The 13214-nt window shown below is 33.5% G+C and overlaps 1 protein-coding gene across 1 annotated transcript in view; it reads right to left on the bottom strand.

The window, feature by feature from the left end:
- Positions 1 to 13214, bottom strand: part of LOC107709916 (transmembrane protein 132E) — a 73249-nt gene that overhangs the window by 33907 nt on the left and 26128 nt on the right. Inside the window, exons 2-3 of the mRNA XM_016514583.1 lie at positions 12084 to 12221; positions 6485 to 6677 (exon numbers count right to left, since the gene is read on the bottom strand). Coding sequence (XP_016370069.1) covers positions 6485 to 6677; positions 12084 to 12221 — 331 coding nt within the window. The remainder of the gene's footprint in view (positions 1 to 6484; positions 6678 to 12083; positions 12222 to 13214) is intronic.

A 13214-nucleotide genomic window follows, 5' to 3' on the forward strand; every position in this document is an offset into this window, starting at 1 on the left:
ACCGGTGCCACTAACAGTAAGGTATCGGAGAGAGCTGCGGGGTCGGAGAAGAGATAAAGGGCGACAGACGAGCGCAGACAAGCAACAGAAATTAAGTTTAACTAAAAATAACAAAATCAGTTTTTATTAAATTATAGTCTATATATGAAAGGAATGAATACGCGAAATAATTAACAGATTAACAAATACACTATTAAATATATTAAACCGTGTATATGCTGCTGAGTTTGGTTCATTTTTGTGTGGCGCGGTGCTCTACAAACAAGTTCACGAAAAGGAAACCGAGATGACAGAAAGCGCATTCTAAAATAAAAGTCAACACATTGCAGTTTCGAATGATCTGTATGATAAAAAATTACGGAGTATTTTCCGCTGTTCGATTTCGAAGGCGCCTCACGCACACACAATACAGCATTGCAAATGTTGCAGCCTGTTTGTTATCAGAATAATATACAGTCAACCAAACATATAGATACACTTGTTAATTAAAATAATCCGTAGTACAATCCGCGTTAAGTACAAAGCCTGGTTTACATAATAAATAATAGTTTAGCAATCAAATACATTGTGAATATGGAAACATTTGGATTCGTGCCGAATGAGAGAGGTAGGCTGCGTTTGCTTTCAGTTTTGTGTTAAATTAATTAGTTTTGACTTGTTTAGCAACTTATATTTTTCATTCGTTTTGTTCTGAATACCGTTAAATGTAAAGAATTTGTTGTGGAGTGAGGAGAACTAAAATAGCCTATAGGCTAGCTGTTGTGTTTATTGTTTGTACATTAGGGCTTATAACATTCAGCTTTATTTACCGCTATCATTTCTGAATGCAATTGAGGTTTGTGCTTGAAAGTGAAAGTAACTAAAAAGTAACTCAAATGCAGTGTAACACATTACAATTCAGAGACAGTGATATTGTAATGTACAATTTTTAATGCAATGAAAAATGCATTTTTGTTGTGATGAATAAATTACCATGAAAGCCTGATGTATAAAGAGATATGTGATAAAAAGAGATATAAAGAAATATAAAAACATAAGATTTTTATATACACACACACACACACACACATACAGTATTACTGTTGGGTCAAAACGTTCAACATACAGTCTAGTAAAAAAAATAAACAGATTTTTCTGACTATAATTTGTCAGACTTTACAGGATTAAGGAAAAAAAAAAGTGTCAATATTACTTTAAAAGGGTCGAGTTAACATTAAAATCTTAATCTATCCCTCAGGTTTAGAGCCTGAGAAAAAACATAAGGTCATCATGACCACACGTCCAGAATCTTCCCTCTTTCATATACCAGGACTATTCCCTTGTCCGAAAGTGTGTATGTGTATGTGTGTGCTCATGATACTATCCCCGATTGGAAGGCCGTGTCATATTTTATTTATGATGTACTATTGAAGCAGGAGCAGAAGTGAAGCCCATGTAGGCAACACATCCTCTGTCCCCTGCGTGCTTATCGAGGACCGCCTTCACATGCCAAAACTGAAAGAGAGCACGAGGAGCTGATCCTGAATGCGTGTTAAAGGCCTCTCTCTCTGGCCAGGTTTAAAAAAGAGCAGTTCATGCTAATAGAGGTTGAGAGACTGGCTTTGTGAGCTAAGAGGGATAATTGTGGCCAGACTGAGCCTGTTGGAAAAATGGCTGAAGTTATACATAAATCATAGTGTTTCATACAGTATCTAGGTGCCAAATGTCTGAGACAACCAACTGAAAAAAAAAAAAAAGTTCAATAAGTATACGTATATATATGTGTGTGTGTATATATACTGTATACTGTATACTGTATATATATATATATATATACACACACACACACACACTGTATATATATATATATATATATATACACACACACACACACACTGTGTATATATGTTTATTTAATATTTAGAAACATTACTTACACTATCAGAAGGGGTAAGGGGCGCCTTTCAATTTTATATTTTTACATTAACAATGTAATCAATATTCTATTTATTAAAGCCAAGTAAGAATCTCATCAAGCATTTAAGCATTTTACATTTATTCCAAAATAATAACTCAAGGCAGTAAAAAAGTGGACATATCTAAGTGTGTGAGTTGTTTACTTACTTTTTTTAATTAGTCTTCCTATTAATGCCATTATATTGTTCATTCAGACTGATTGCGTACGCGGAACGCGTATGAAAAAGAGAGGTGGGATTTATCGCATGAACCAATCACAGCTGAACATAACCAGTCATACCCAATCATACCGCGATGAAGGCATTGCCTCCTCTCGCGTGACTTTCCCCCATTTATTCTCAATTACCCCCCCACCAAACTCACCTCACGCTTTAGGGGTTCTGTTAAAACTCATTGGGGGTGGGAGAGATGCGGACTCCCGCTGTAACTTGGACAATGTTTCTTTAGAAAACCGAGTGATTTATACACTTTTTAAAGTTATATTTTTTAATATTGGCATTGTTTTATTTTTGTGCTACAATTTTTTTTCTCATCCAATATTTTGAGGAGGTACTGCTCCCTTGCCTCCTTGGAGGAAACGCCTCTGACACACACACACACACACACATATATGTGTAAATGTGTATATACTGTATATACATACACACATACACATAAACACACACACATTTTCTAATAATACCAAGTACAGACTCAGTTTGTTATAAAATATTAATAATATAATATAATATAATATAATATAATACTGAAAACATTATGAAGAAGCATTCTAAAACTTAATGATCAGTACTATCCAGCATGATTTGAGAATGTTCCCACCTTTAGAAAAAAAATAAAAATAAAACCTTAATACGGTCAACTACAATAGGTTTCTTAAATCTGATTAGTAACCTACAAATTGTACAGATTCATATACAGTTCTTAATTGTTATTTTTTGTTCCCAATTTCAAAATCTTTAAAAATTCAGTTTATTTCCAAGTTGAAATGTATATATAATATAATATAATATAATATAATATAATATAATATAATATAATATAATATAATATAATAATTTATTACGTCTCATATTTTCTGCATGGTCTTTGGATTCTATACATACAGCATATACACCCTCTATCTCACACTCTGCTTTGTATCCACGGATTTATATGTGTGATTATTCAGAAATTCAAAGAAATCCATATGTGCTGCTCATTATGTATGTATATGCATGGTGTTGTATCTGCATATGTGCGTCTGCTCTGTATGTGGGATGCTCATTAGATGCTCTGAACGTGAACGTGTCTTTGGGTGTATGAAGTGGGATTTGCTTGCCTAAATCAGTGTAGGATTCATTTCATGCACTTGGCATTCAACATTTGGGATCTGCCATTGTTGTGTCTATAAACACCTCTTATATGAGACTTACTGATTGCTTCCTGCTTACAAATCCCCCGATGAGGGCGAACAGATGTCTCAAGCATTTAGAAAATGTATAAAGGTGTTTCATGCATAAATCCCACATAAACACATGGCATATCGTGTATATCACATATTTTGCAGCTATTGAACACTTATATCCACCATGTGTCTAACACTTGAGCTCCGTTCCAAAACCTCTGGCAGTGTCCTAACTGATATAGACCCTCGTGATGACTGATTTGCAATGGTCTACATAGCCAAAAGCTCACAATTGATTTCAATAAACCAAGGAACGACACAATCTTTTTTAATAAAACATAAAGCTAACTTTATCAACTCTTTTCAGTATTTAATGAATCATAAATATAATGAAAATATTTTTTCTTACAGTCTTTGATTTATTTTGGCAGTTTGTCGCAGTACATTCTGGGATTGCCTTCTTTGTAAAGAATAAATGTGGTGCCACCTTAGAATTCAGCTCGAAATAAGGTATCTTAGCAAGCAGAAATACTGGAGCCCACCTATGATGCCTTAAAATGCTGCCTATGGAAGCAGCTCACTAGGTTTTGGAACTGAGCTTATGTCTGTTCTTTGATTCTTTGTGTGTGTGTTTGCATGAAGGGAGGTTGTGAAAAATTGAAGCCTTGGCTCTTGCTCTGCCACAGTTTTCAGCATTTCCCTCATGACTGTCCTGTTTTGTATTCACTTCTTTTTATTTGAACCGCTATATTCTGCCTGCGCAGGGCATTTGAAACACACCGATAGGTTTCAGGGAGGGATGGAGGATACTGTCAGGTCAAAGCAGCCTCTCTACATGAAGCAAAGTGTCTTTTCTGCTGCACCTGGTCCCCGTTTACTGATTTATATTAGAGTTTAAACATACACACATATTATGGGGGAGGGCAAGTTGCCCTAATCAACCAAATATTAATTCTGATAGATGAATAATGCAGTTTCGTGCTTATGGAGTGAGTGGGTATGAGGAAGCCTTTCTATAGCCCCTTCCAGAGACCTATTACCTTAAAATACCCTACAGTGAAAAGTGTGAATTAGTCTTTTTTCTGACTTATCTTAAAGGATAATGTGAAAACTCTAGTGAAAAAGTAGTATACTTTAGCATACTTTTAAAAAGAGTACATATTATGGACACAATATACATCAAAATAATATACTTAAGCTAAATGTAATTTAATCTGACACGTTTTTGTATGTTAATTGAAATTTATTATAGTTTAAATTCACTTTATTAAATACAATTAGATGAACATAAGAGAACATAAGACCCACTTAAATAGAACTTAAGTACATTTTTTATATGTAATTTCATAATTACTTCTATTGGCTTTAAAAGCATAGTTAAAATCTACTGCTGAATGCACTGACAAGAATATATGGTAAAATAAAATATACTTTAATTTCTATTGAAACGTGTATGCCATGTATTTACATATTTTTTAATTGCAGATATGTAATGACAAAATTACAGTTCAAAACATTTAATATAATTTAATAATAGATTTTAATATATATTTAATATATTAACTTTAAATGTAATATAAATGATCAAATGTATCTTAATCAACACATCAAAATAAGGGTAGTTATAAAGCATGGCAAATTATTATTAAAACAATTTAAAATGTACTTTAAAGTAAAACTTTCATTTTAATTATTACAATGTCAGTTTTTTTAAAGTGTGCTTAATTGTGTTAAGAAACAGTCATGAAAGTGTACTCCTTTAAGCACACTTAAGTGGCTTTTTATTTCATTAATATTATATTATCTGCAACTATATGTATATATATATATATTAAAATACACCTGTAAGATTTGAAGTACTACAAATGCCCATTTTATACAATTAAGTACACTATAAGGGCAGCAGCTCAGAAACTACTGCACATGAAAAGTAGTTCTAAAGCATGGCAAATTATTATTAAAACAATTTAAAATGTACTGTAAAGTAAAACTTTCATTTTAATTATTACAATGTCAGTTTTTTTTAAAGTGTGCTTAATTGTGTTAAGAAACAGTCATGAAAGTGTACTCCTTTAAGCACACTTAAGTGGCTTTTTATTTCATTAATATTATATTATCTGCAACTATATGTATATATATATATATTAAAATACACCTGTAAGATTTGAAGTACTACAAATGCCCATTTTATACAATTAAGTACACTATAAGGGCAGCAGCTCAGAAACTACTGCACATGAAAATGGTGGCCATTATCATATATCACATATAATAAAAAAAAAAAACCTAGATATTGAATGTGTCTCTTGAAATAGAAGTGCTGTAGACTTTCTATGCAGTGCTAATCTCTGATAAAAGTCCATATGTAGTATCTATCGCTTAAAGGTAATATAAATATTGTAAGTGGCTGGCAACTCAGCAGAACAAAGGGGTTTTCATATTAATAACTGATTGAACTGGGCTTAGATGGGATCTGTTGACCTTTATTTTGGAGATGAAAGTACTGCACTCTCAATGGCGAAAATTTTCATCAAATAAGCCCAAATTATTAATAAACAAACAAACAAACAAACGTACAAGGGTTATGTGTGTGGTATTTTGTGATTGACACACATTCCAATTCTGTGTGGCCACAGATGTCATGTGGGTCTGGCGATAAAGAATAAACCTATCAAAGAATCAAAACCTATCAAAGTCGGCCTACCCTGAGCTCTAAGGTTGTTAAGCTATGGTATATGCTTCTGTAGAACCCAAACTTCAATGTGATTTCCATATCATAAAAAAAAAAATCCAAGACCGTTTGCAGAATTTCTGTTGAATCCAGAAGTTGCTGTTACCATAAAAATGTGATTGCAGCAAGCAGAACTGTCACAAATTTGTGCAGGCTGATATTTTTGTTTGATTTTTGGAAACCTTTTTGCTTCCAATGAAATTTTGTGACTTATGGCTTAAACTGTTCATTACAAAGTCATTGAAAAAAGTGAATGGAAAAAATAATTCCCGAACCAAGGCCGCTGAAAAAGTGGGTGGTTATTGTTGTGATCTACTGATTTGACAAGTTAAATTACATTTAAAATAGACTGAAGTGCAATCTCATTTCTCAAACTTTATGACCCTTGGTGACAGACAGGAAGACCTTCTTACCATTGAAAGTGGAATGATGGCTTGGATGTCCTTCTGCACAACCGTCAGCTCTGTGACCACCTTCTCTGCATCCGAGACTGGATCCTGGCCCCGGTAATCAATATTCCAGTTGATTCTTCTGGTGACTGATTGGCTGGTGAAGTTCTCCATCTCAAAGTCTAGCTGCATAATTTCGATGCTGGCAGCCATGTCCCTGAAGAGATACAAGAAGATCATGTGACAGTGAGCACACTAAATTGATCAATAATAAGGCTGTAAAAAATACTGGTTATCCACCAGATTTATCCATTAAGCTCATTTAGAAGAGTCTAATTAGGGTTAGGTATGCATTTAAAGCTTAAATGGTTTAATATGCTGGCCATCAACAAAAACAGATGTTCTGTCATGTATTAGGTATTATATATTGAAACAATCAGCAAATGAATCAATCAGAGAGCCGGGCAAGGCCCATCTGTTGTTTGGGACTGGATCACAGGGGCTCAAAATGGATTTACAAATTACAAATTTAACGAAACAATTGCAAACATGAGACAGAGTGGAGCATACTGTATGTGTATATAAACTATATATACGACCAAAATAACATCTACATGCACAAACAGCGTTATTAGATTACATAGATGTTAGATATGTGTGCGTACATATTCTCGATATTACTGTTTTTACTGTATTATTATCAAATAAATGCATCTTTGTTGGGCATATGAGACTTCTTTCAAAAAGCATTAAAAAAAAAACTTTAAAAAATCTCAAACCTGTTTTTGAACAGATTTTTTCTGAACACTCTCTTTGTCTGCCATTGTTTGGCCAAAAAGGATGTCCTGCCCCAAATTCTCTCTTTTGGTTGAGCCAACCAATATAGGTGTGCCGGGTTACACAAATAAACAGAGCAATGTTTTATAGCACCACTGAGAAGTGTTGTTACTTTTCGGGTGAATCAACCTATAAATGGCTTACTTATAGTTTTCTCTGCATATTAAGCTAGGATAGGGAAAAGTACTGTATAAATAAAATGTATTATTATTATTATCATTACTGTAACATAGGAAAAAAGTACACATCACCTTTATTATAAAGCAATAAAAGCAAAAATGCTGCACATATTCTTTGATTTCAAGTGCATTGGTGAAATGAACACAAACAGTCATTAAAACAGCTGAGCACAACAGTTCAGCAACATACTGGAATTAAATTGGCGACACGGAAAGCAATGGCAATGGTGCCTGGCAAATAGTTTCTTCAGAGTCTTTGCAGGAAACCTCCGTAATGGATAGTGACAGGCTAAATGGGTTCTGTCTGTTGATCTCATGCACACTCATCAAGGATTATTTCCTTTATCTGAGACTCCTGTTCTACAGGTAGATGTGCTGATAGCAGCTGACAACCACGCTGAGAAAGACCGGCCAAAAAATAAATTCCCTTGCTGGGAGTGGGTGCGCTTGTGGAAAAATGCTGCAGGGTTATCAAAATGTTATCTGTGGGGGGTAATTAATGTGTCAGAGCTGCAAAATCAACAACTTCTTCTTGTGGGGAATAAGAAAAATCATTCTTTTAGCTTATTATAGTTTTATATATGATGTGAAATTAGATTAAATAATTAAACAATTTAAATGTTACATTTAATTGAACCTAAATAATTTTTTTACAGTCTTATAGTATCCTCAAAGCCTATTTAGATACTTTATAAGCCACATTTAAGATGTAGGAATGACACTGAATTACATAACGAAATATCATAAAAGGGACATCTTGAAACAAATGATGCAACCTCTTTTCTCAGAAATAACTTCACTTTTAACCATCAAGTCCCAAAGCAATTTTAAGTAAATGCATGAAGTTCCCCTAAGATGTACACTACCATTCAAATAAATAAATAAAAAATAGCAAGGATGCATTAATTTAATCAAAAATGACAGTAAAATAATTCATGTTAAAAAAGATTTCGAATTACCAAAGATTTCAAATAAATGCTGTTTTTTAAGAATCCTGAAAAGATTGTATCACATTTTCCACGAAAATATTAAGCAGCATAACTGTTTTTAACATTGATAATAATAATAAATGTTTCTTGAGCAGCAAATCAGCATATTAGGAAGATTTCTGAAGGATCATGTGACACTGAAGACTGGAGTAATGACTGCTGAAAATTCAGCACAGTAATAAATTACATTTTAAAATGTACTAAATTAGTTATTTAAAACTGTATTAATATTTTACAATATTGTTTGGCATTTTTGATAAATGCACCTTTGCTGAGCATAAGAGACTTAGGCTAATGCATTCAAAAATCATTAAAAAAAATCCTTAATTTTGCAAAATATATTTTTTAGTTTTGTCTATTAAAGGGGACTTTGGATGCCCAAGGTAGTAGGATTCTTTAGGGTCTTCATGAAATATCTGTAACATACTTTGGTTAAAGGGGTGGTTAACTGTTTTTTTTTCTAGGCTTGATTGTGTTTATGGGGTGCAGTCTAACATGTGTTAATGCTTCGCTTTTAAAAAATGCATTATTTTTCACATAATTTACCTTTATTCCACACCGCTCTGTCCCTTCTCTGAAAAACGCACTGATCATTTCCTTCTTTTATGAAGCCCCTCCCTCAGAAATAGGCGATGGGCTCTGATTGGTTAGCTAGCCCAGTTTCTTGATGTCCATTCATTGGACACTACATTAACAAAGTTAATATTGCCTTAATTATTTAGCCATTGCTGAGAATTGATTGTCCAGCACAACAGGAGAGGAGGCCAGAGAAGAGTTTTGCTAACAATCAGTCATTAAAGCACTGCCAGAACAGGAGCCAGCTTTCAAAACGCCCTGCATTTAGAGTAATTTTAGGCTTGCTTAACTCTAGAGTGCAGAAACATAAGGAGAAAAGAATTTGCGTGACTGTGCCTGCAATTGAATCTCTAATTGAAAATTCACTAATGGAATGATGAGGCTTGTCTTATATTGACAAATAATGCTGGCTTTGCCTCGAAGGCCAGCCCTAAACCATATGCGCAATGTTTGCTCCGAGTCACTCATTAAAACTGTTAGAAAAGATAGATGGTGAAAGAATATGGGCAGCGTTTGCAAAGAAATTTGCAAGTCTAAGAAGAGAGCTGCAGTCTGTGGACAGAATGAGCCACGTTAACAGAAAATCTATACGAGGAAATGGCATCAACTTGCTAAAAATGATTAATCTTCCCAGACAACAAGCTCATACAGGCATTATTTTGTTACGATACAAAAAGCCCCCAGCCACATATAGACATATATTCTAAAAAAACAAAGAGATGAGCTCAACTGTGAAATAGTCTCAAAACAAGCAGTACATTTTGTTAGTTGTGGTGAAAAGTGCAAATCTGTTTAAACTCGCATTAAAAATAACAAGCAACACCCCTCTATAGCATGGTGTCACAATGGCGCTTGACAACATGTCAGAGACTGCTGAAATGTGCTGCACATAAATAAACTGTGATAAGTTTTTATGGCCAAACTTTGCCACTTAAATTCCATATAAAAGGAGTAATTTCTTGTTTCAGACAGTACAATAAATTGGTTGGGAAGTGAGAGACAATATATATATATATATATAAATATATATTTTTTTGTAACCACACTGTAGCAAAGTGATATTTTTTTTTCATATGCATAAACACTGAAATTATTCTTACATTATTGTATTGACAGCATCTAAAATGTAAAACATCTGTATAATAGTAAAAAGTAACTATGCAAATATTTAAAATATTAAGGATTCATAAAGATCTTTATATTGCTAAAGCTGTACATGTCAATACTTCCATTTGTAGATGTTGTTAGTATGTCCATATTGTATGTTTCAGAATATATCCAAACAAATATATAATAGTTTTTCTATATTTTATTCAACAAGGATGCATTAAATTGATCAAAAGTGACAGTTAAAGACTTTTACGTTGTAGCAAAAAATATATATATTTCAAAGATATGGTGTTCTTTTGAACTTTCTATCCATCAAAAACCTAAAAAATATATTCATATAGAAAACAGTTCGTTTAAATTGTAACAATATTTCACGATTTTACTGTTTTTACTGTATTTTTAATCAAATAAATGCAGCTTTGGTGAGCATAAGAGACTTCTTTCAAAAACATGAAAAAATGGACAGTAGTGTACAACAAACAATCTGATGATCAGAAGATTATTTTTGTAAGAGCTGGTTCATATGTAAGCCAATGCTAGCATATCCCAGCTTTATTTATGTAACAAACTGTATATCACTGTTAAACCATTAGAATGGATTTCCTATTCTGTCACTGAACTTAAATGAAGATGGCTTGAAATAGCTTTGGTATGCTGCATCACATTGCTTTGTTACAATTTAAAGGGTATGGTTACTAAATCAAACAACAAATTGTGTATTTACCATAAGATTTTGGTCTGACTCCGAACGATCACTAGACACATTAATAAAATTATAAAAAAATGTTTTTAAAAAACTTCTTTCTACTGTAGTATTATACTGTATTTTGTTGGGCTGAATAGTCTTAATTGGCAGTGTATTAAAAAAAAACAAAAAAAAAAACAGCCTTCAGCTCCAAACTGATGAAACATGCATACTGTGGCAGCTGTCAGAACATACTGTCTGCCAGGAAGGGCAGGAGGTATTCCTGTAAAAGTACAGTTTTCCTGGTAGCATGCATAGAGACAAATGGTAGGGTTGCAGGTGAGTGACATGGACTTTTCACATGTCAGACACAATAAAAAAAAATATATGCCAGGGTCCACTTTATACGGAAGAAAAAAAGAAGGATAGCGAAAGAAGTATAGAAGTATATATATACTATAAGAGGCTTAGAACATGAACAAAACAGCATGATGTTTAATTTAAATGACCTTGCTGGCAATCTCTGTGTCAACTCTCAATCACCACGTCTTGACCTACCTGACAAAAGGCAAATAGCACATGAGTTTACTGGCTAGATGAATCGCTCAGTGTTCCTGAAGATGGAATGGAAGATAAAAAGCTTCTAGAGTTTTGCAGATTTCTAAAAATGTTTATCTATTATAGTTCAATTGTTTGTGTATACAAAGAAATATAATCTGATAGAAAATCTGTATATTAGAAGCCTCTATGCAGCAAACATGATCCTAATTTAATGGATACATTTACATTTTTTATTCTTGTACATTTTTGGTAGTTTGTTCAGGATGACATTATTTTATTATTTTATTTTATGGTTACAATAGGAATCCTGTACGTTTCTTAATTTTTGAATACAGACTTTTTCTGTCATAAAGCCCTGCAATAATAATTTAGCATGAAAGAAGACACAGGAAGTACTAATTAATATGAGTACAAATGTTTCATTTAATGTAAGCCACTCCAATTAGACTGTAACATCCTTAAACAAAGGTCTTAACTGAACAGACGGCATTCTTTTTAGTTGAATGCTATTTGGATTAACTAGCAGATGTTTGAGTGGGTGAATGTTATGATTCAAACATGAAAGTTTAGATTCTCTTTTTGTTGCTGATCTGCAACCAGATTACCATTCACTACAAACTGCTTAGTTTCCCCACTAGGGAAACTGTTCCTAGATAAGTGTACAAAAAGCGGGGAAGCTCACTTACCCAGGGACTCCTTTGATCTTGCTGGCTTCCACGGTTGCAATGGAGTGTTTGGCTCCGGACTGCACATCCCATTCAACCTTCCACTGGTTACTCCTCGACTTAGTGCTAAGAAGGTTCACCCCTTTCTTTGCTTTCACCCTGTAAAAGAGACACAGATGGTTTTAAAGAAAAATATATGGCTGGAGCCTAACAAGACAGTTATGCATTTAAGCGTTCAGAAGATGACAGACACAATGGAATACCAAAAGACTCTGTTTTAGCCTTTCAATATCTTAAATATCATATTAAGAGTTTTAATGCCATGACACACATTACTAAAGGCCTGTTCACACTAAGACAAATGCTCAGTGTGAAAATTCAGAAAAATAAACATTTTAATTTAAAGGAACATCTGTTGATGCTTCTGTTCACACCGACACGAACATTTGCATTCCATCATTGTAACAATTCTTTTTTTCTGCATTGGTCTGAACAGACAAATCACGTGAAAAAAATTGTATTTTCATGGTGAACCTTTGTGTGTGTGTGAACAGGCCTTAAATGTTTAATTTTGCTACCGAAATGAGCAAGATACACAAACCAACGTGCATGGTCTGACAGAAAAGCCCGAAACAAAAGAGAACAGAACAGAACAGAAAACAAAACAGAAACAGAACAAAAAACAGAGCAAAGCAAAATAGAAAACAGAAAACAAAACAAAACAAAACAAAACAAAACAAAACAGAAACAAGATAATATAGCATAAGAATCCGTGTATCATTCGATCATTCATTTTTTGATTTAATATTGAAAGTAGAAAAATGAGAAAACGGCTTTTTGACTTTTTCGTTTTTTTCCAAAAACCGAAAAACAAGAATTCAGCTTAAATTTTCGTTTTTCGTTCAGGGGTAGAAAAATGAATAAACAGCTTGAATATTCGATTTCTACACATGGGCGGGAATTAAACACCCCTTTCTGCTGATTGGTCAGCCAAAGATCAAACCGTGCCATCATCAGTTCTTCCGCAGTATCACGCAGCAGAATAATAGTCCTCCACTGCTGCAGTTGTATGGATTCTTAAGCATTTATTGCAACTACATTTCATCTTTTTTCATCAAACAAACAGGCTAATGAATAGCTCGACACAACTCA

Source organism: Sinocyclocheilus rhinocerous, unplaced genomic scaffold, assembly GCF_001515625.1.
Source record: "Sinocyclocheilus rhinocerous isolate Xijiao unplaced genomic scaffold, SAMN03320098_v1.1 scaffold1981, whole genome shotgun sequence".
NCBI classification, from domain to species: Eukaryota; Metazoa; Chordata; class Actinopteri; order Cypriniformes; family Cyprinidae; genus Sinocyclocheilus; species Sinocyclocheilus rhinocerous.